The sequence below is a fragment of the Poecilia mexicana genome, unplaced genomic scaffold (assembly GCF_051168715.1).
Source record: "Poecilia mexicana isolate PSO_F unplaced genomic scaffold, ASM5116871v1 scaffold_3, whole genome shotgun sequence".
Classification (NCBI taxonomy): domain Eukaryota; kingdom Metazoa; phylum Chordata; class Actinopteri; order Cyprinodontiformes; family Poeciliidae; genus Poecilia; species Poecilia mexicana.
In genome coordinates this window covers 12702290-12726123 of record NW_028263372.1, presented here as the reverse complement: position 1 = coordinate 12726123, position 23834 = coordinate 12702290, and the positions used below count along the sequence as shown (strand labels likewise).

Sequence of the window (23834 nt, the reverse complement as noted above, 5' to 3'; positions counted from 1 at the left end):
TATTTACACTTAAGTTTGTTTTGTTTGTACTGAGATTGGATGTTCAGTATAAAGGTCATGTTTTTTCTTGGAGAAGGACTCTGTTCCCATGTTTTGTATCTGTCACTCATGCGTTGATGGGATTGAGTGCTGATTTAGTGAGGTTGCTGTACAGCGCATTCTTCGCATATTTCTGCTCTAACTTGTGTTCCAAACAGTTGCTGTGAAAAAGACTCAAAATGACTCAGTATTGTTCTTTTTAAGTTCACAAATGTCCTTTTTTTTTTTTAATCTAAAAAATTGGAAACCAAAATCCCATTCTTAGATTTTACCCATGAAGCCATGAGGGGCTTCTTCCTTATATGGCAGCAGTTGTCCTTACATGTTGAATCAAGTCTCTGTGGAGAGTACACATTCGGTTCTGCATGTCTGATGGTGTTTCTTGTTGTTTGTGTCAGAACACAGACTGGAACAAGTACGATGATCGGTTGATGAAGGCGGTGGAACGTGGCGAGGTGGACAAGGTTGCCACTGTTCTCGGCAAGAAGGGCATCATCCCCACCAAGCTCGACGTAGAGGGACGCTCCGCGTGAGTAAACAAACGCATACAAACACTGGTATGCTGGATGTAATGAGCAAAACGGATGAAATTTGTGCTAAGCACCTTTTATATGTTCCAATCAAACTCCTACATTTAGTTAAGACTCCCCATCAAGAAGCCCAAACATTAACGTTCTCTCCACACCACGTGAGATTCCACGTCTTACCCCTCAGATAAGGAATCTAGCATGGAATTTCCTTAATGATTACCTAACCGGTTGATCTCTTTTTATGTTCAAGGTTTGAATAATAAAAGTTTCATCCATCTGCCCTGCAAAGGACATATATTCCAGTTTTATATTTTTTGTCTATTTTTTATATTTAGAATTTCCCCTTCTTTCTGTCCAACTTACTTGAGGTCAATGTGGGAGTTGGCATAAAGAATGTTTGTGGACACAGAGAGCTTGACCACGCTGACCAGAGGCTGTTTATGTAGTCCTTGCAGGAAATGACTCCCTTCCAAGTCAAATCAGATCCACTACGTTGTTCCCAACAATAACTAATCCATTTAGGCCCAGCTGCAGAAAATGATCAGGATCAGCTGATATGTTGAAGAACCGGCTTAGAGCTGTTTAGTGGGAACCAGAGTTTCTTTTTTTTTCCCATCCAGAATATCTTGATTATTGGTCCAACGTGTGGATTTAGAGTCTAAATGTGAGTTATGTAGGATTAATGGACCAGTCAGCGTCTGTTGTGTGCATAAACATCTTTATGCATCCAATAAATGCCTGCTGTTATTATCAGGTTTGAATCCATTTCTGACCACTTTCATCAACTAACCATATCTGATGGTTTCGCAGTCACGGTGACCGTACTAGAACCGGCCGTACCCAAACAAAGTTATTCTCAATATCTGGTGTTTAGACTGATCTGAACTATTGTACTGTAAATCTACTCAAATGACCTCAGTATTTTGGAAAAGAGGTCAAGCTTTTACCAAAGTCTGTCCAAAACGCAAAAAAAAAAAAAAAAAAAAAAACCTGAACCATAATCACAGCTCTTGACGGTCTGTATATAGTTTCAGCAGGGCCACACACAGACCACACATGTCCGTGGCATCCCAGCCTTCGCAAAAGCAGACATGAGAATGTTGAACGGTGATTCCCTGTAATCACGAACCTCTGAGGAGGAACTAATTACAAACTGTTAGCCCCTGTACATGATCGACTGTGCCTTGGATTAGCCTCGCTGTGTCCGGCTAATGAATTCAGCCCAAGCATTTCTGTCTCGGCCTCCAGCTGAGTAAACAGTTCACATCTTTCCTCTGGCATCAGCGAGGCAGGCCCACCCATAACCCGTATTTATTCTGTGCCACCGTGTCAACGAGGGGTCGAGCAGCAAAGCGGTCTACATAATAGCACGGTGTCTGAGGCAGGTGCTCGCTGCGGCCTCTTGAGTAGAAGGTAATGATTTTTGACAGGATTTCTCCAAACATGCACAATTGACGTCCTTCATAATAACCATTTTTACATCTACTATCACAGACTACAGACCTTCTAACTTGCAGAGATTTGCTGGTGGAAATCATGCAGTTTAGGTATTAATATAGTTTTTAAAGGATCAGAAAACAGTCTTAAAAAAGTGCAGGGCTGCACTGTTGCAGCTGCTAATTTCACCAAATGGATGTGGGATCATCATATGGTTTAGCTACATGCATATACTTTATGGATTACTCTTCCAGCTTCTTTAAAAATAGCAGGCATGTCCTGTAGAGAGAAATGACACCTCCACTCTCTGAAAGGCCAATTTCAAAGCTTCTGTGTAGGGAAAATGTACATTTGTCTACGCCATCAGCTGTTAGCTTTGTTACTGTTAATTTGTTTTGGGGTGACCTCCTGCTAAGATCTGATGGAGCAATGGTGGAAAAGTCTTTTACTCTGGGCATCCTCTGAATGACTTCTTGCTCTTTTCTGGATCTAAACTGATCCTGACTTAACATCAGATAATTCATTAATGACATTCATAGGAAAAGTAGCTCACAGTTGCTCTCACTTCCTCTCTGACGTATCATAATTTTATCATAACTACAGAAGGTGTCCAGAATGATTTATTTCGTTGTTGTATGGAAAATGCTCCGGCTCCTGAACTTGTCACTTGTGTCCACCAAACATGATTTGCTCTGGTCTGCTTCCTGTCTGCTTTTTTGCCCCTCCGAGGTCACGACCCTCCTCTGCTCCCGAGAGGACCAGCATCTCCTCGCCATCAACACGGCTTTTAATATCCACGCCAGTGTTGAGGTGACAGCCTAGCTGTCTCCTTGGCAGATACTTCGGGGCCTGGTGTATAAACGGGTTCATGTGGCTTGAGAGCTGACAGGCTGAGATTAGTTTACATACAACGGCTTTGCAGCCCTTCATGGCTGGTGGCAGCAGAGCGACCGCGGATTACATCAATGAATTTCAGCCGGAATGTTTCAGGTTGGGACTGATTATGGAAGACATGGCGTGAAATTGATCAACCAAAGATGTTCTTTTCAAGGCAAACTTGCTCTTGGTGAAATATTTTTGAAAAATGTATCAATTTGAAGCTTAAGACGGATGAAGTTCTAACATTTTTAGCCCACTTCCAGTATCCATATTTTATGCATATAAAAATGTCTGATTCCAAATATAGAACGGTGCGTTTTCTGTTTCATTCAAAAGTGCTCATGTAAAGTAGAAACACCATATTATCTTCTTACTTGTTGTCATGGAGGGTTCTTGTTGTGTACCTCAAGAATGCTGATCTTGCTGTCAGTATGGAGCCAAGTCTCCATTTTCAGTTTGTCCTTAAGTTTCACCCTCCCCTCCTCTCCACCAGGTCACTTCTTCATGCGCCTGTCCTAAATCTCTGCCGTCTTCTCGCTGGTCCATCAATCTCATATTTGTTTTTTAATGTCATATCTTTTTGCCGTTTATTTAAACTCCCAGGTTTCATCTGGCAGCCACACAAGGACAGCTTGAATGTCTCAATCTCATGCTGGGACACAATGTCGAAATCACTGCAAAAGACGGCTCTGGTGAGTTTGGGTTTAGCACAAGATGTAACCTTTGAAGTGTAACATAATATTCAGCCCGTGTGTGTAGTTGAAATCAGAATGTTTTTAAGCTACCACAGAGAATTTGTATTGAACTTGCGTTGAATATTGAGCCTAATTTAGCCTAAGTTGTTTTTAGTTTGGCAAATATGCTTTTAAAAGGGACACAAATATATGCAGAGGAAACTTTGGTTAAAGTAACTTCTGATTTGCTGTCTCTGATTCTATAAAGCACAGCTAATGTGTCATTGAATTCTAAATATTAAAACTGCAATACGTAACTTTTATAAAAATGTTTTTTACATATTTTTTTCAACTGTTACTATGTCATGACTATGTCGGGGTATGAGAGATAATCTGTGGAAAAATCCAGCTGCTTGTGGGTCCTACTGCCTTGGAGGAAGGTCTTAGTGTTATCAGTAATGCTTGTGTGCGCTGCTTAATGTGCCGATGATGGAGAAACAACTCGCCGTTTCAGAAAAAAACACTTTTCGCTGTCACTGGTGGCTAGCATAGCAGAGAGCAAAGGGGAGAGTGTGAGTAGTGGACTCATGAGGGTGATTGACAGCGACAAGACCTTCCTTGCTTTGATTGGTTGTTTCGTAGTGAGTGGTGTATTTCTGCTGATGGCAGTAGGACCACAAGGAGGAGGCAGAGGAGCTCAATTTTTTGTCACAGTATATCCGTCTCATCTTATACTGTCAGAACATACTGACAGTATTAAATTATAAAAACTAGAACAAATGTCCTAACCCAAACTAAAATATTTCTTGTCAGTTACTACAAATGTTTTATACCTGCAGAAACAGATAATCATCCCTCCTCTTTCTGCAGCTGCTCATTTAAACCAATGGAAATTGGCAAAAAAAATCATAGTTCAATCATAGATATTAAATGATTAATTGGAAAAATGACAGCACCCGCCTGCATAGAGGAATTAGTAGTAGGTGATGTTACTGATAATAAAACTAGATCAGCAAGTGTTGGCCTGGTACCAAAGTTGACAATTTTAGCATGAACAGTACACTGTAAAAAAAAAGAAGAAAACTTTATGTATGGATCAGATTATACCACAATACAATCTGTTTTTTTTTAATTAACCACACAATTGAATTCAAGCTTCAGATGTCACTTGAAGAATATTAACACTTAGTGTTATCTTATCTGCTGTGTTGCTTTACAGAAAAGCAACATTTACGTTTTTAAATGGCTGCTGAATTGCCTGCTGCTAATTGATTCTGCCTTAATTAAGATAGTAAAGATACTGTCATACAATTATTGGTTATACTTCCCTGATCTTAATTAGAGAGCAAACACTATGCCTTCAATAAAGCTTTCCACAGTTATTGTATTAATCATTAAGCACTTAGTGTTGGAATAGAGTTTGCATTTTAATTAACCCAAAATTGTCCTATTTGTCTGCATTAGGAAAAAACGCTCTTCATCTGGCTTCAAAGTACGGAAATTCTCGGTGCGTGCAGAAACTCCTGCAGGTAAAGTGCATTTCATTATTTACCTATAAGAGAGAAGAAAAAAGAGCACGGTGCTATTTATTATCCATGTGTTTTCTTCTCTATTAATGTTCACACACAGCGTGTCTGCACGCCATTGTATTTTGGTTCCAGTCGCCCCGTCGGTCGGAGCAGTTGTCCCTTCGGCCCCCTTAAATAATTATTGCCGACCAGCCCTCACCTCTTAGCCTTCTCCATATCAGGGCCCTGTTGAGTCACCAGGGCCCCTCTGGGGGCTTACGTGTTTACAATGAGAGGAATTTCACTCCAGCATTGTGCTCTCATTGTTGGAGACCTTTCCCCTGCCTCCATCTCTCACATGGCGGCGATCTAATGGAGGTTGTGGCTGTTGGCAGGGGATTGTCAGCAGTGTTGACAAGCTCGCCCTCCTTCGCTCCCCTCCAGCCTCCCCACCCCATCCATTCTTAGTGCCGTCATCACACCTCCCGTAGCAGCTTGATGCCAGCAGCCACAGCCTCCCCTATCTCTCTCAGTCAGCCTGAACCCTCCAGGTATAGGATATCCCCCATTCTGCTCCTACCCTTGCTGCTGGGTCATTTGAGCATGTAGATAATTTTTGCCACTTGTTGCTAGAGAGAGCTGGGTTTTAGCTGGCAGGGCTTACCCAGCAACATCAAGCCCCCTATTAGAGTCCTCAAGGTTTTCATCACGGCCCCTCGCCGGTACAGTAGTACAGTGTCCGACCAGCTGAGTGAGAGATATCACGAGCATTTCAGCACAGCGCCGTCCGGTGTGACGCAAGGCGCCTGCTGCTGTTGCTCAGATTGCACGGCCCAGCCAGCCACTTGGGGAGAAGTTATGTTGATGATGAAATTCGACCCTTATTCACAGTGGGAGCATTTTACTTAACCATTCCTTAAATACATCTTTGTAACTTTTAGAGCAAAGAGTTTATGGTTTGCAAATTATAAGACGCTAAGGCTATCTTCACACTTCAGGTGAATGCGACCATGTGCGACCCATATCGTACTTTTTTGCGACAATTCCGATCTTTTTGCCCTAAAAAAAAAATCCGATCTGAGCTACTGCTATGTGTTACTAAATCAGAAATTTGTCCGATTTTTTTTTTTTTTTTTTTTTTTTTTTTTTTTTTTCCAGTCATGTCGCATTTAATGCAAATTTTACGTTATATTTCTGCACCAGAAGAACCAAGAACAGACGAAAAAACAATGGCTGAATTATGAAATTAAGAATGAAATTACTACTTTAGCTTTCTGGATGTATACCCTGGTTTTTCTGTGAAAGAAAGGAAAACGGAGAAATGAAAATAATAAAATGTGTGTCAAACTGAATGTCTGCTACGTTCTAGCACAACTGTCCAGTCGGAAACGTCGACCTACAAGGACGCACTGCTCTACACGATGCCGGTAAGACTCCACTTCACTCTGCTGGTGGCTGAACTAGCGCTGCTGCTAACATGACGATTTATTCTCGGGGAGAGTCAGCAGTGACTCAGCTCTTCTAGACCAGACTTGACTTCACACTACACTTGTGGTGGCTTGACTCTATGGTAGTTCTGTATCGTATGAAAAAATCCCACCTGCTTCCTACATTAACGTCACAAGAACTGATCACATTCTAGCATCATTTTTTCTCTAGAGCTGTTGTCTTACTAGGACAGATAAGATTCTTTCACAAGAGATTTCAGGAAGGGGGAAGATACTTTCTCATACCTCTGAACCTTGAGTTTAATATCCTGAAGCTTTTACTGTCATTCTAACTATAGTTATCTCTCTCCTTTGTAGTGATAATAATACCCTCAAAGGCCAGACTTTATTTTTGTATTCCTGCATCACAAGCTACTTTGCATTTAATATCTGCCACATTAAATGAGTTGATTTTAGACTTCTGTGCTGACATTTAAATACTAGCCTCTTCGGGCTTTAAATCCACAGACTGCAGCTGGAGCTAAGTGGATCTGCATGTACCTCTTCCTGTTAAATGGAGTGAAATAATTGTAGGTTTGTCGCTTCTTGTTTTGTTTTGTTTTTTTCTCCTCAGTGATGGCGGGCTGCACCTCCAGCGTGAAGCTTCTTTGTGACAACGGGGCTTCTGTGAACATCTCTGATTTTGTAAGAAACATAATAAACCTTTTATTTCATGCATAATAGAGCTGGGTTTTTAAAATCTAGAATGTGCTTTTTATTAGTTTTTCTTTGTTTTTCTGGAAAGACAAATGTTTCTGCTCTGCTGATAAATCCTTTTGCTTTGTAAATGTAAATAAAGTCTGAAGCAGTCTGTCTTCGTCAATTAATTGTCTGGATTAGTTTTTATATTTCTGTGTGTGCTTTTCTGCAGGATGGCAGGACTCCTCTGATTCTGGCCACGCAGATGTGTCACCCCCACATATGTCAGCTGCTGCTGGAGCGAGGAGCCGATTTCAATGTCCGAGACAAACAAAACAAGTAAGTTCCTGCAGCCCTGGGGCCGTTTCTCTTCGATAAGCCTGTTGCATGTCAGCTTTGATTATTTTCAATCCAAGCCGCAGACAGAAAGCTGCTTTGAACAGATTATGTAGGGTTGATGAGTTGGATTTCACACGGAAGCGGTTTCCGTGACATTACATTATCTTGTTCCAGGTTTTTTTTTTTTGAGTTGCCACACATTAGCTTGTGTCAGAAATGTAACACTACTAGATGTAGATGTTGTAAATTAGAAAGCAAAAAAATAAATAAAAAAATGCAGCTTTTCATGTTTACGATTAGTTTTCTTACCCGTAATTCAAATTTTCTACAAATGACTTAGCCCAACACAACTAAACGTTAATTCCTCATTGTTCAGCGTTCGAAACGGGACACATTTCTCCGAAAGGCTTGCGGGGATGTTTGGACGTGTTCTTGCCCTGAACCTGTCTCTGTTGCCTCCCTAAGGACACCTCTGATTTTGGGCTGCGAGTTCGGCTGCAAGGACGCCGTGGAGGTGTTACTGAAGGCCGGCGCTGATGTGAAAGCAGTCGACAACATGGGTCACGATGCATTTCACTACGCTCGACTCAGCAACAAGCCAGAGCTCACTGCAATGATCAGAAGTCTCCTTGATAAGGCCAACAGAGGTCAGACTGGGAGATACCTGCATGGCTTTGTTTGTGATGAGCACAGGAGAATGTGCCATCATGCTGTACGGTGGCTTGAGAAATGTTTAATTTAATCTTTAGCTAGTGTCTCGAATAACGACATGATGCCCACATTTGTCTCAGCGTGATTACAAATGGAAGGAAACAGGAAATGAGAACATGTTTTTGATTTTTATTTATTTTTTCAGAAAAAGAAGCTGCAAAGATCGAACAGTGGAAGCGGCAGGTAACCCAGTTGGATTTGGTTTACTCTCGCATCATCGCTCACAGTGTGCTTGTAGAGAAAAACGCACATTACTCTACATTACACTTGTATACAGATATAACATTTTGCTTTTATTTCTATGATTTTGAAATGGTGTGTCTGTATGCCTACATTTCTGGATTGTTATTGTTGTGGTAGGGTAGTCAGGAGTTGATCATGACTGCCCCCTAGTGATAAAATGTCAAAATGTTACAAAGGAATTTTTTTTTTAAAACCACCATAACTTTGGAAAAAAAATGTCCTCCTCAGCTTTCAGTGGACAGATCGGATGTGGCAGAGTCTAACAGAAAGGATCAGATCATATTTGTAAGTTAACTTCTTTGATGTAACTTCTTCATGCTTTTTGGTGTAATATATTTAAACCAACAGTAATAATCCAAGTTATTTGTTTCCCATAAAATACCAATGACGAATGGGCAAAATTTTGTGTTTTTTTTTAAATACTTATGTGTTTGATTTATTTCCCCGTTTAGGACCTGGAGAGGCAGAACGAGGCCCTTCAGGAAGGCGTCAGGAAATACCACCTGGAGCATAAACTTATGACAGATAAGGTCAACATGCTGCAACACCAACTCATGCAGGTATTTGGTCATTTTTCATGAGGTTTTGGTGAAAATTAGCATCGGCATGAGGGGGCCATAAGGTTTATCCAATATGATCTAGTCTAGTCACCAGGGACCTTAAAATGCTTCATTCACCAAACACAGTTGCTATGTACACGGAATCACTTAGTACAGATTATAAATTCATTAATCTACTACCATGTAAAATATATATATATATATATTTTCTGCAGGAAAAGAAAGCAGTGGACGATTCTCAAAAAGAGGTAAGAGTTTGATTTTAATTTCTTTTACTATAAAAAGTGTGTTCGTCCACTGAGCTCCATTTTCCTAAAGTGATAGGTTAGGATCTCTGCAGTAAACTCTTGGATTACAAACCTCTATTCTAAAACTTAAATGAGAAACTTCAACTTAGTTTTCCCTGTGGTTCACCAGGCCATCCAGTTTCGCAACTTAAAGCGGAACATTTCATCCTTTGCTGAAATCTAGATATTTATCTTAAAACTACCACAAATTAGCTGTTGGGTAAAATACACAATAAAACCTTCAGGGATCAACTTTATGTTGCCTTTTGCTTCTGCTTGAACCATCAATGGATCCATTTTTTTCCACGATTTACTACCTTGGAAATACATACTGCCCTGACTTCTAAGGTGTACGATCTCCTGCTGACTCGATGTGTGATTTGTAGGATTGTCCAAAATTCTTTTAGACAGAAAAACCCGTCCCTAATGTCAAACTGGCTACAATTCTGCTGGAGGCTTATAGCTCTTTGACGGCATCTGTTTAGGTGGGGTTTTTTTTTTACAGCCTTAGGTTCTTTACTTAGTATTATTTATGTTTCATAGTTAAATAAAATCATCTGATTACTGCCCCGTCACCCACCTTTGCCTTTTCTTATGAACGCATTAGAAAGAGCAGTTGAAGGCGTTACTCAGTGCCAAAGACAAAGAGGAAGGAGGTCGCAGTCCAGAGACTGTCAGAGTTCAGCTCCGGAGTGCTTTGGTCAGTGATTTTATGCACCTCTGACTTTTGATCCCTAACATTAATATTTTTTAGTATTAACTTTATCATGGATGTTTATTTGCCCCAATAAAATTTTTTAAAAATAATACTACTAAAAAAAAATATAAAAAAATGACTGCAAAGCATGTAACGGGTTTGTTGTTTTTTTTTTTGTTTTTACACACATATTTTTTAACATCTGCAGTGTTTTTATTAATGTTCACTTTGTTGTATTCACAGGGGGAGTATCCAGGCCAGTCTATTATCAAAGGTCAGACTCTTTCTTTTCCCTTGTAAATGAAATAATTTAGTATCAGATTATCAAATTTGCCAAACTCAGTTTGCGAAGTTCTAAGTGTTTTAGTTGTGTGCTGTCATCCTGCAGGAAAAGAGAGCATTTTAGTCAAGCAAGCTCAAAGTCTGGATTTCGACCAGGTAGGTTTTATTTCGCAACCCGGATATGAAGTGAACTTTAACATAATTTATTTGCCAAAACATTCTTAACTAAGACTTAACAGACTTCAAACTTCATATACTTTGCAGGTTCTGATCCGCTTCATAATGTTCATTTACACTATCGGTTGCCTACAATAATTCTACAGATTTGTGCAAAAGCCTTGAGCTCTTAAATTTTGGTCAGTATAATTAACAACACACATATTAGTGCATTTCTGTGCTAATATGTGATTTTATGAATCTGATCTTTTAAAGATTTAAAGTGAGGTGTTTCACATATAAATCATTTAAGCACAAGTAAAGTTTATTTGTATCGCACATTTCAGCAACAAAGTGCTTTACACCATACAAATATAATCCAATAATCAAGAAACAAGCAGTAAACATTACATTTTGTCAAATGCCATCGTCAAGCAAATGTACATCAAATATATTCGTCAATGTTCCACTTGCTACTAATCAAAGGCATCTCTAAACATGTGAGTTTTAACCTGGGAAATCCGTGTTTCAGCAGTTTAGCAGTTTTCTGGAAGTTTGTTTCAGATTAGTGGAGCATAAAAACTGAATGTTGCTTCTCCATGTTTGTGTCTGGATCTGGGGATGCAGAGCAGAACCAGAAGACAACATAAGACACCACATACTTAAAGTGTGATTTATATCACTAAATTGCACATGGAGACTTAATTTAATTATATTTTCAAATTTATTGATGATCTCATGGAATAAAACAGGAGAAAATAGTAAATTTAGTCAAATTCCTTTGACTAAATTAGTTTTCTTTATTGTGATGACGATAAAATCAAAATTCTTATGAGAAGAAGCAATACAATAAAAGCTCATCCCAGTTTAACAAAGTTTAACACTTAAAAGAAAGCACTTAAAAATTATACTTTTATACTATAAAAATGTCCTAATTGTTTGGGGTTGTTTTTTTTTTTGTTTTTTTTTCTTCAGATGCCACAGAACCGTCCTGCTTCCAGACAACTCCAGAGGAGCCAAACTGCTGGGGGCTGGGACCACCCAGAGATGGAATCCCTTCGACACGAACTCGACACGATGCAGAGAAAACTGCAGACCGCAGAAGAAGAGAATGGTCTGCTCCAGACGGCGCTGAACCAGAAGAGCCGCGAGTGCCAAGAGCTCGCTCAGAGCCGAGACGCCGTCCAGAAGCGGGCCGACCAGCAGATCCAGGAGCTGGAGGACGCTCTGGGCGACGTCCAGAAGCGGATGCTGGACTCCGAGTGTAAAGTCAAGCAGCTGCAGGCTCACGTCGTCGCCGTGAAGGAGCACCTGGGGGGCCAGGCGACAGAAGAACTACGCGCACAGCTGCAGGACGTGAAGGCCAAATATGAAGGCGCGTCGTCTGAAGTCGGTCGGGTTCGTAACCGCCTGAAGCAGAGTGAGAAAGCCTTGGAGGAATACAAGAGCAGCGAGAGCCAGCTGGCCACCGAGACGGAGCGGCTCAGCCAGGAACTGGCGGCGCAGGCAGCGGAGAGAGACGAGCTGAGCAAAGCCCTCTTAACAATGGAAACCCGCCTGAACAACACTGTCCCGGCCGAGAAGTTTGACAACATGAAGAACCTGCTGACCAACGCGGTGGACGAGAAGGAGCGGCAGCTCGCCGAGCTGAGAGAGGACTACGATCGTGTGCTGGAGGAAGTGGCCGAGCTCCACCGGAAGCTGGACACCCCGTCGTCCCGGGTGATGTCCGCGGAGGAGCATCAGAGGATCATTTCTGCCCTGGAAGAACAGAACGCAACTCTGAAACGGAAGCTGAAGGACGTGACGGTGAAAAGTCAAACCCTTATCGAAGAGGTGGAGGAGAGCGAAGAGGAGCGAGATCTGCTGAAAGAGCAGCTGGATGAGCTCAACAGCAGGATGGAGAATGAATTCATAGCCATAAAGGATCACGAGGCAATTCGGGACGACATGGCGGTGGCTCTGGAGGAGCTGAAGGACAAACTCATGGAGGCCGGCGAGCGATGCGGAAGAGCAGAGGGTCAGCTGCAACAGGTTCAGGCCGAGAAGGCCGCGTTGCAGGAGAGCATGCAGGGCGGAAGCGAGAAGAATCAGAGGGAGCTGGACGTGCTGAAGGCTCACAACGCCGAACTGATGAAGAAACTCCAACTCGTGCAGAAGAGATGCGAAGACGGAGAGAAAGAACGGGAAGAGCTGACCGCGCAGAAGCAGGCTCTGAAACGGAGCGTGGAGGAGCAGTTTGTTTCCAGGCAACAGCATGAGAAGGTGAAGGTGGAGTTGAGCTCCACCTTGGAAAGTGTTAAAGCCGACAAGTTGAAGTTGGAGGCCGAGCTCAAAGAAAGTGCGGAAGAGCTGAAGAATGTGAAAGAAGGAAACGAAAAGTTGAAAGAACAGTTGGAAAAAGTGACGTCGGAGATGAAGAGAGAGTGCATAAGTATGAAAGAGCACAAAGGTGTCGCAGACGAGCTGAACGCTGCCGTCATTGAGGCCGAAAACCGAGCAAACCAAGCATCGGCACTGCGTGCTCTGGCCCAGGAGGAAGTGGCAAAGCTCAGTAAGGAGCTGGAGGCCCAGAAGACTGAACTAGATACCATACAGGAAGCTATTCAGTCCAAGTTTATCCCACTGACGGCAGCGGAGGAGAAGGAAACCACCTACAGCTCTCGGGTGAAGGAGCTGGAGCAGAAGCTGGCGGAAACAGAGGAGAAGTATCACAGAGAGAGATCTGTCTGGGAAAGCATGAAACAGGAAAAAGACAAGCTTAAAGTTGAAACGGAATCCGTCCAGCAGAGACTGGACTCTGCTTTGGTCAGCAGCAAAAAACACAAACAAGTTGAGGAAGAGTTCAAGGCTAAACTCGAGGAGCTGGCGCAGAGGTCGGCCAGCTTGGAGGAGCAACTCCAGGAGGCGACGCTCCAGAAAACTGAACTGCAAGGCCAGAACGCCCTCTGCAACACTCAGATCCAGAACCTGCAGGAGCAGCTGAAGTCCAAGCTGATGCGGATAGCAACCTATGACACGGAGCTGACGGCACTCCAGGACTCCGTTCACCAAGCTCAGGCCGACTGCAAGAAGGCGAGAGAGGCCCAGCAGGAGGAAGCGCACAGGGTCGCCGTCCTCCAGAAGGAACTTCAGGAGCAGCGCAGGGAACAAACGACACTTGAGGCTGAGGTCGCCAAACTCCAGGCGTCCCTCCGCGAAGAGGAGGAGAGCAACGCCCAGAGGGCCGAAGACGTGCGCGCCCTGCAGTCGGAGCTGCTGCGAGCCACGCAGGCGCTGGAGGACGTCCGCCACAAGGAGGAGCAGGTGAACGAGCTGAAGAAGGTGAAGCAGCAGCTGGAGGACGACGTTGTCAGCCTGGGCAACAAACTGCTGAGTTCGACGCAGGAGTGTCAGAAGGCCCGCCTGGAGCAGCGGCAAGCCAAAGAGGGCGAGAGCAGGGCCAAGGCCGACATGGCGGCCGTCCAGGTGGTGAGCCAGGGCGTCGAGAGGGAAATCAGGGAGCTGAGGGAGCGGTACGATGAGTCGCTCGGTACCATCTCCGATCTTCAGAGGAGGATTCAGGAGTCGGCTCAACAAACTGAAGCCAAAGACAAGAAGGTACCAAACACACTAGGCCTGCAACTAACGGACGTTTTACTAATGAATTATTCTGACAATTAATCAATTGATGATTGATCACCGTTTTTTGATTCGATTAATCAATTATCCTGATGATTAATTGATTATTCTCAAAAATGTATGTTTAATGTGTAGAATGGCTCTTTCTATACATTTTTCTTTCTACTCATTTAACCCTTTTTTTAACACCAAATCAAAAATGGATTAAAACATGCAAATAATTCACTTAAAATTACAAAATAAATATTTTATTGCCTAAACTAAAATTACAGCATTTCTTTAGTGAATTTGAACTGGGTGAAGCTAAAACGTTGCTGCTTGAGGAGTTGTTGGGGAAAACATTTTTACAGACGAAAGTGTTTTTATATTAAATGTATATATATTTATATTTTTTGCAGTTGTGGCTTAGTTACTGCTCTGAGTACGTTGGGTTTTTTTCAGCAAATTACCTTTTTGAGTCTGTTTACTCTAGTTGATGATTAATCAATTACTAAATTGACAATTATTTCAATAATGATCAACTATTATTTTAGTAATCGGTTATTCTATCGATTATTCTGATGTTTAATCGATTAATCAAATAAAAAACATCCGATTAATCGGATCAGTTGACGATTATTTGATAACCAAATTAATAGACGATTATGTCAATTATTGATTAATTGAGATTAATCCGATTAATCGTCTCAGCCCTAAAACATGCTTTACATTTCAACTAGACAGCAACATGTGCTTCATTTGAGATTAAAAAAAGGCTTTTCCCTTCTAAAGAGCAGTTTTATGAAATGCATTGTGTTTGTAGATCACAGAGTTACTGACCGACGTGGAGCGACTGAAGCAGGCGCTCAACGGTTTATCTCAGCTGACGTACACAAGCAGCACACCAAACAAGAGACAGGCGCAGCAAGTGGACGCCCTGCAGGCCCAGATCACGAGTCTACAGCAGCAGCTGGCTGTGAGTGGATCCTGCATGGCACAATAACCTGCATGCAGTCAGCATTTACTTTGAAGTATTGTGTAGTATCGTGTAAGAGTAGACATTTCATTTACTTGTATTTGCCGTTGCACACAAAATTTCCGGTGGGATTATTCAAATATAATATGTAGGTCCTCTGCACAGGAATGAAAACTACAGAGTTTCACTTTAAGACTTTCCAGGGTCTGATAAGATCGGAAAACAAAGGGATCAAGTATGGGCTTCCAAATCAAAAAATAAAAAACTTAATTTCTGGAAATTACAGGGTTTTTCACATTCATTTATAAATAGACTATGACCTTCATTATATGATGTACACAAGATAGCTGGCTTCTGTCCAAGTAATTGATTATTTTTGCAATTTTTTTTTATTTAAAAAAAATTAAAAGTATGACTGATCACTAGCTGTGATTTTAAAGGGTTGATGTTATCTCAGGGTTTCCCCCAGTGTATCATAAGCCTGGCGGCCCGCCATGCTTTGCTAACCCTGCCGCCAGGCTAAGCTTTGCTTGTTTACGTTTCTAGGAAAATAAAATAATAAAAAAAAAAATAATCTTTTTTTTTATTTTCTTTTTTAAAAGCTGGGCTGCAAGCGTCTCTGTTGCTCTTAGCATTTCACTAGCAGAGCAGATTTATTTCTAAAGGATAGGTTTATAATAGATAGGTTTATAGTTTATGCATTTAAACCCGACAGTGCGCGGACCAATCACACCGCTGGCGCCTCTGCGCTTTGCCTCGCGCGCTGCCGCTGCTTTACCTCAGTGGGATTGCGCGCGCCTCCTTCCACTGAAACTGGACACAGACTGACCTGTATGGATATTTACATCAACCTATTGTGAGGAATTATGATCCTTTGGAGAACTCTAGGTAAGAGTTTAAAACCCGCCGCATTAGCTCTGGTTGCGCAGCTCATTGTGAACCGCAGGAATAACTTGTGGCGAATTCAGAGGTGCGTTGTGGAGCGGTGAGAATGATTTATCTTTGTGAACGAACAATTATATGCGGCGTTTACATCTCAACACGCTGCCCAGCGTGTGGCTCTGTGTCTGTCTTCCCTGTAAAGTTTATGTCTGTGGTCCCGGTTGGCCGGAGCGTTTGTGGATAAAGAGCAGCGCTAACCTCATCATGCAGGTTCAGCCCGGTGAGGAGCTTTAACGCTCTCCTCGGAGTCACGCATCACGCTGATTTTATATTATTTTATTATTATTTTTATTATTATTTTTCTGGTTACACGATGCATCAAACCATATCAAATGCGTTGTCTACTTAGAGTTAATACGCGCGGCCGCACGGAGATCTGAGAAACTCGTCCCATAAACTCGACCAACCAGAATAGTTTCTGTGACGCTTATTAAAAACTCAACAGACACGAAATGGAAGAGCTACTAAAGCCACATTAGCAACATTGAATTAAATCTCCCGTTTGTTGCGCATTTCTGCGTAGTGCAGCAGATTACCTCATCATGCAGGGCCGGTCCAAGGCTGCATGAGGCCTTGAGCAGAATCTGACTTAGGGGCTCCTTTTGTTGCTAAAAATATCAGCAGCTCTAACAGCTTCTGTGTTAGATTTAGTGAAATATGGGAGAAGGGAGTAGTTTAATTGGCCAGCCTAAAAAGCAATAAGTTATAATCGCAGTTTACTAATTTGTATTTGTAAATTCAAAGATTAAACTCACAGCATCAGATTGTTGCTATGGTAACAAAACAATCTAACTATGAATATTGTTCTTTGAAGTTTTACAAAGTAAACTTGCCAACTCCTTAAAATCTTGTATTTAAATGTTAAACAATTTAAAATCATTTAATTTATGTATGCCTGAACAATTGAATAAAATTTAACAGGATTGATCATCTCAATAAACAAATGTTACATTTATGTATCTGTGGTCTGTTTTAAAATATTAGCATTTATGGGGCCCCTGAAGCTCTTGGGGGCCTGATGGAGCCGCTGACTTAATTTGGATAAAACAGAAGTGCAAATTTGTTGTTTTAATACTAGTTGTGGGTTTAAATAGCATTTCACTGGAGATCTTTTCCCATAACATATAATTACACAGTAATACTTTTACATTTCCTGTTAACTTAACATCTTTTAATACAAAAACAAGGTGGACCGCCTTGACGCCCCGACTACCGGGCTTAGCAAGTTTTCTGGGGGAAACCCTGTATCTAGAATGGTCCAGTAGGGATTCTTCTGGCTGATAAATATATATTAATTGATCCAGATGCCAAAAAAAAAAAAAACCTCTAAAATGAATCAGAAGCCAACTTCAAATTTTGTTTCATGACTTTTGGAGGCCAAAATCAACAATAAAACCCATTAACAGGGATTTTTCTTTTAGTCAAATATAAAAACTGCTGGAAAAATCTAAAGATGGATTCTGGATTAGTATGGAATATTAAGTGGAAATATGTAAAACGTTAAAATCTGATGTGTTGAGCAGTTGGGCTTTGTCAGTGATTGTTATGGAGGTTCGTCTGATATCCTGATATTCGCTGGACCCCTTGTAGCGATGTGATGCTGTAGTTCAGTACTGAGGACGTGTGCTGCTGCTAAAGGCATCAAAGCGACACCGAGTCTTTCATGTCTTCTGCTTTTCTCCCCGATAAGGATGCTGAGAGGAAGCACAGAGAGGTGGTTTCCATTTATCGGATTCATCTTCTCAGGGCAGCACAGGTGAGTTCCTCACCCTCAAAACGCTGCAGACTTTATGCTTAACCACTTTTTCACATTTTAGAAATGTAAAAATCCAATTCACAAGTGTGGTGGTTATTGATACCATTTGTCTTTAAGGGAGTTTTTCTGACTGTGTCTTTCAGGGGCACATGGATGAGGACGTCCAGGCCGTCTTACTACAGATCCTTCGTATGAGAGAGGAATTCGTCTGTTGAAGTTTCCATAACAAAAACCGACAAAAAAAATCTGCCTTTTCCAATTTACTCATCTATCTTTTTCTAATATAGCTATGAAAAGAAACAAGCAATGTTTTTCAGCTGGGGTTTTTCTGTAGTGTCTCTGCACCTTGATTCTTGGATATTTAAATCTGAAAGCTGTCGCTGCAGATTAGGAACAACTTTTACAGGTACAAACGTGTGTCGCTGTCAAACTCAAAGACATGTTTTCTTTGAATTACCTAAAGAAACATCTCAGTTCCAGCTTTAAATTCAGTTTATTTCTTCGCCGTGATGCATTTTTGTAAAATCTTTTGGAATAGAACCAGCAGCTTTGGCCCATTTAGCTCAGTAATGTGGAAGTTATTTGAAAAGTGGGTTTGTTTAGTAGTTTTCTTCTCTTTTATTGTTCTTCATGACACACTCCTAAATGCTCAGCTGAAATGAAAACTGGACATGATCACAAGACTACTTTCACATTCCCTCCTGACAGTCGACACTGCAGAAAGTTTTCATTGTTTATTGAAGTGTTGCTACAAAAAATAAATAAATTAAGGACAGGTTCATATTTTAATTATCTACTAATGTTGCTGTAATTATCCTTTCTGATTCTAAGTCACTCAGAAAATATTAAGATAAGCAAACTTAGTTTGACAGTGAAACCTTAAACTGTGTCTCACATGAACAATGTCTGAAACGCTGGATTTAAAATAGTCAGAGGCAACAGTATGAATTTCAGTTTTGGCTATTTGTGCAACAAAAGAAAACTGTTTAAAATGTTGCAGTTATTTTTTAAAACCTTGAATGAAATGTTTTGATGTAATATTTCAATTTTTTTTACCTCCTGATTGTTTCTTTTCAGAAAACTCTCAGTGAAACTTCTGGGTTCATGTGGTGAAATCCTTACATTTTTGGATAAGTGTGGAATCTGCTTTAGTATTTGTAAATCACAAGGAAGGAAATGAGTGCAGCAAAATTTCTGAATTTCAAGACTTCACTCCTGAGTAAGCTGATGCAAGATAAATGTGGATAAAAAAAGCCCTAGTGTGTAAGATTCATATTAAAAATTAAAAGCTTTTTAAATTTGCTTTGTTACGTTTAACATTTTAGTTATCAGCAGTTTGGTATTCAACACGCTGAGCGATGAACACACCCATACAAAATAAAAAAAAAGACGTAATTTCAACACTTTAATGCTCCCAAACCACCTTAAATAAGCGTTTTAAACTTGTTTCGTTGCTTAAAGCATTAACAGTACTTTTGTTAATCCAGGTCAAAATTAAAGGTTCTGGAGACTAGAACTGGAAGGCAACTTCAGCATCAAGTTATATTAAAAAAGAAATAAAAATAACAAAACTACCTGGAAATATCAGAAATTGTAGTCTGCAACATTAGAGTTCTGAAAAGAAAATTGTATATGATCCTTGTAATGGTGAAAAATGTCTTAATTCGAAGCCACTTCTTAGTTATACTAAATTTTTTATCAGGATGAAATTCTGGATCTTACATGGATCCAGAAGGAATAGCAGCAACTTCTTTCAGATCACGACTCACGCAGGCCTGTGACATTTTAAAAATATGAATCTGTCCTTTGACCTGTTTCATCTTTGTCGCTACATTTAATCGACTTCCTGTGAATCAGACTCGATTTTATGACACTGCTTATCCAGTTCTGAAGGTCCAAACTCAAAAGCCTACAGGGAGTCAGAGGTCGATTTGTGTCCAATCAGTCAGATTACATGAGGCCGTGTGCCGATGATGCCGGGTTGGAGTCTGTGCAGATGTGCCGTTTCCTAAAGTTTGCAGTGAAATGTTCACTTTTTTTTTTTTTTTTGTTGAACCCAGAGCTCCCTCTAGTGGTAAGACTTGGCAGGCCAAGTCGATAGACGACGTAACCATTGTAGCTCAGGGGTATTCAGTTGTTTTTCCAAGCTCTTAAGTTCTGCATGCTTAAATTTAAGTAGAAGGAGAGTAATTTTAATATTTAAAATGAAAATGTAAAACCTAATACATAACCACATTAATCCTATTTCTTTGAACAAAGAGGAAAAACTAAATCTTGTCTTTTATCTAACTCCTGCTGCAGTGAACTCAAAAGCTGCCTTAAAGCAACAGGTACCCCTGAGCCAGCTTTGTGTGACTCCTGATGCTGTTGTGTTGTGCCGTTTGTGATTTTTGGAGCAAGTCTCTTTTTGCCTTTCCACTGAAATGTTTTTCATAGCTTTGTACTACTTTAATTACTTTACGACAGTCTGACGAATCAGATAATTCAGCAGGTCTGGAAGTAGAGCGGCACAAACGTGTTCAGAGGAACATCTGACAATTCAAGAATCAAAAAGGTGCATTTATTTATGTAGAGAAATCCTCCTATTAGCGTTAACTTGAAAACACTCCTGTCTTCAGTTTGGAAAGTGACGCTAGGTGTGTGGTGTTCTGCAGGTTTAAAGGGCTAACGCTAATAATTTGGGATATGTTTCGACTAGATGTCTGCAGAACTCCACTGTCCAACCGTTGTGGGAAAACTGGATGTTTATCCTTAATAACACTTTCTGTTTGTTGAACATTCATACGTCAATAAAAGTGCCTAACATAGAAAACTACATGCTTGTCGGCGCCTGGTGTTCCTGTGATTCTGTCACCAAAAGTTACAGAGGTGGTGCAGAGGTGGTAGTATAACGTGTAAGAGTAGAAATGAAGGTCATTTCAAAGCTTTCCTTTAGCTTCATACTTCTACAGTTTTGACCTTGACGTGTCAAAGTTTTTCATGTATGAAAAGAAGCCGTCTGCCTCAAAATGTTTCGTAGCTGGACTTTTTCTAACCTCTTTTGAACTTTGATTATTTAAAGTAATTTTCTATTAACTGCCCAGACTACTGTAAAGAATAAATATTTAAACCTGCAGGAATGTAATTGTTGTTTTGGGCCAAGCTAGTCATGATCTCTCTAAGGCTAATTTATTTAATTTAGCTCACCTGAATGGTTCTCTGATGCACAAACTATAAGAGCCAGGAATAATATGTAGAAAATATTTGTAAGACACAATTAAAGCTGCTCAAGTTTTTCTTTACAATCACAACTTCATTGTATAAAGTGTCTATTAAAGGCTTCTTCCACCCCCCTCTACAATATTTTACACTTTTTTAATTGCTTTTACAAATCAATCATAAAAAAAAAAATTAGGCGTTTTTTTTTTTTTTTTTTTTTTACAAAAACAGTAACACAAAAAAGCTGATTTCTACAAAAATGATCCTAAAAATATGTAACAAAATGAGCACAAAATGTTCATCCTCTTCATAGTGACCAATGTAATTCAATAGAGATCCAGGTGACTGATTTGAGCTGAGTGGACTTGAATATAGTGACTGGACTGATTGTAGTTTACAGACGGTTTTGCAAAGGAGATGATTTCATTTCCTTTTGGGATCAATAAAGTATTTTTGAATTGAATGTGAATTGAAGGAATGAAATCACAGAATCCACAGAGATTTTGTGCTGTGATTGCAGCCAAGGCACGTCTAACTACTGACTTGAAAGCGGTGATTAATTAAGCAATCACTTATTTATGTTACATATTTTTATTCAGTTCTTTTTATGTTATCAAAATCAGCTTTCAGTGTAATTTTTTTTTGTCAAAAAAGCCTAATTTTGATTGATTTGTAAATGTAGTAAAAAGGTAAAACATCCAAGTGAGTGAATACTTTTTTTATAGACAAGTTTGTTTCCTAGAACATGTCATCAGTTTTTTATTGTGTAAAGTTTTGCCATAAAATTAAGAGCCTGTAAAATGAACTTGTAAACACACATGCCTCCTGTGACATCACATAAGGCACCTGATTGTTTTTTTTCCATTCATATTATCATTGTTCCCCCCCCCCCCCCCCTTCAGATTAGTCAGATTTTTCAAACAAATTTGTCATTTAAAGGTGTTAATTTAACAGAACACGGCAGGGATTTCAGGAAAGATGGGCACAATAAAAGACCCAACATGGCCTCCAGTGTCGATACCTGATCAGCCTGACTGAACTTGAGACGGTCTGCAGAGAAGTTAGACCAAAAAAAAGGTGAGCGAAGCTTTATTTTTGTTTATTTTTGGTTTTTAAAGAAAAATGTACCTCTAAATGTGGATGACGTAGAGCGGTTTGAAAACCATGAACGCTGATGCAACCTGCAGCGGTTTTAGGGTTGGTGAGCGCTGACGTCAGTTTGCTTTGCGTTCTTCGCTCTCCTACGTTCCCTGGCGGCGGCGGCTCCGTTCATGTGGTTTCACCTTAAGGCCAATGAGAGCGAGGATCTCTCTGGCATACAGTGCCCACTTTTATCCTGGAGCCTGCCCCTATATTGATTTGTCTGTTTCTCTTTCTGACTTCAATAGATTTATTTTTCAACAAAGCCTTTTTTTTTTTAAGGGGCAGCCTGAGGGCAGAGGTCAGGTCTGAATGTTAGATAAAACTCGTGGCGTGCAGACTCACTCCGCAGGTGGGAGATTTTTCGTTTTCGGGAGCAAAATGAGGCTAAATAAACCCAAGTGATTGATTATTGAAAGTAGTTAAGCTAAGGGCTAATCCATCTGTTGTTTCACCTTCTGTTCAGGCACACACACACACACACACTCTAATCTCTGCAAGGTTTGTCCTGAGTTTCTTTCAGCAAATCTCTCCGGTCCTCCTCCTTCCTCTATTTTACGATGCTCTATTTTTGTGGTCTGGCCTGAATAAGCTGTTCTCAGCAATCATGGCAAATACATTTCAATCTGTTGCTTGAAATCTCTTTAATCTTATTTCCAGTGTCCTAATCAGTCCCATGCATCCACTTGTGGCAGTTTGGTTAACCATTATAACCCCCCTTTCCTCACCGCAGAAGAAAGAAAAGGGAAAATGGAAAAAAAAAAAAATCCCATCCTTATGAAATTTGTCGCCCCAAAAAGGATCAGACAGTATTTATGTTGGATTGGGCCCCGGCCGTCCGCTGCGCGCCTGCTGAGTGGTGAGCTGGCTGGGGAGCCAGGCGGGTGGTTATATACACATCAAACACACGCCCACGTATTTCCTCGCAGCCCTCTGAGCTGTCATGAACATTTGTTATCTAACGCAGCAGTCTTCCACCTCAGTGGCTGCTCATTTCTCTCCCCCACGCTCGGTCTCTCCGGAGGAGCGGCTGCGGTTCACCAGTCATACACGGGGCCTCGGGGGGCCTCTCTGCATGTCTGGATTGAGATAACTTTTTGTTGTGACTGTGCCGCGTGTTAAATACAGCACTTACACTCTGATCAGCTCGGATAAAAGCGCCGCTGTTCCCCCTTGGGAGTGTTGCGAGGAAAGACCAGCTGATTAGGTTTTCAATCGTTGACACTTTCAGGTCCCAGTTTGAAGGAACTCTTTGTTTTTGTTTTGCTTCACGTTTCTGGAGCCGAAAAGTTTCACTGACCAAACCTGAAATGTTTACTCAGAATGAGAAGCAAACCCCAGTACGAGGTGGCGTTGGTAGATCTGAGCTGAAAGGCTTCATTTGAAAATGAAAAGCAGACTTTGGACTCTGATAACCTTTGCTTCATCACCAGATGGTTTTTATTTTCAAACTTGGAGTCTTCATCGGTCGAAGCAGTTTGGCGTTTCTGCAGCTTTCTTCTTAAACCCACAAAAACCCTCGTATAACTCCTCACAAGTGATCATTTGCTCCCTTAAGACGAGTAAACACACTTTGATGTTCAAGATTGACTGGGTTCCTCCTTAAACCAAATATTCTGCATGTCACAGAGGTATTATAGCTTTGGTCGTCCGCCTTCTTCCCGTTGATCACTTTAGGTTTTTGGAAATGTTCCCATGTTTGTCTTGGTAAATGCAACACGTTTTAAAGGTGCCAGAGTCAGGATGGTGAAGCT

General features: G+C 40.9%; 1 protein-coding gene across 3 annotated transcripts in view; it reads left to right on the top strand.

Annotated features, from left to right (window-relative positions):
• uacab (uveal autoantigen with coiled-coil domains and ankyrin repeats b) overlaps nt 1-20557 on the top strand; it is a 41308-nt gene extending 20751 nt beyond the window's left edge. For 2 of the 3 annotated variants that reach the window (XM_015005854.2, XM_015005855.2), the window contains exons 2-19: nt 438-568; nt 3489-3577; nt 5024-5088; nt 6437-6494; nt 7129-7199; nt 7426-7532; nt 7998-8179; nt 8389-8426; nt 8715-8771; nt 8939-9046; nt 9262-9294; nt 9941-10033; nt 10274-10304; nt 10419-10468; nt 11444-14068; nt 14892-15044; nt 17677-17742; nt 17886-20557. In XM_015005854.2, the coding sequence (XP_014861340.2) occupies nt 438-568; nt 3489-3577; nt 5024-5088; nt 6437-6494; nt 7129-7199; nt 7426-7532; nt 7998-8179; nt 8389-8426; nt 8715-8771; nt 8939-9046; nt 9262-9294; nt 9941-10033; nt 10274-10304; nt 10419-10468; nt 11444-14068; nt 14892-15044; nt 17677-17742; nt 17886-17957 (4029 nt within the window). In that variant the 3' untranslated portion in view covers nt 17958-20557. The remainder of the gene's footprint in view (nt 1-437; nt 569-3488; nt 3578-5023; nt 5089-6436; nt 6495-7128; nt 7200-7425; nt 7533-7997; nt 8180-8388; nt 8427-8714; nt 8772-8938; nt 9047-9261; nt 9295-9940; nt 10034-10273; nt 10305-10418; nt 10469-11443; nt 14069-14891; nt 15045-17676; nt 17743-17885) is intronic. The other variant, XM_015005856.2, reaches the window with a different exon arrangement.
• Nucleotides 20558-23834: the final 3277 nt, after the last annotated feature.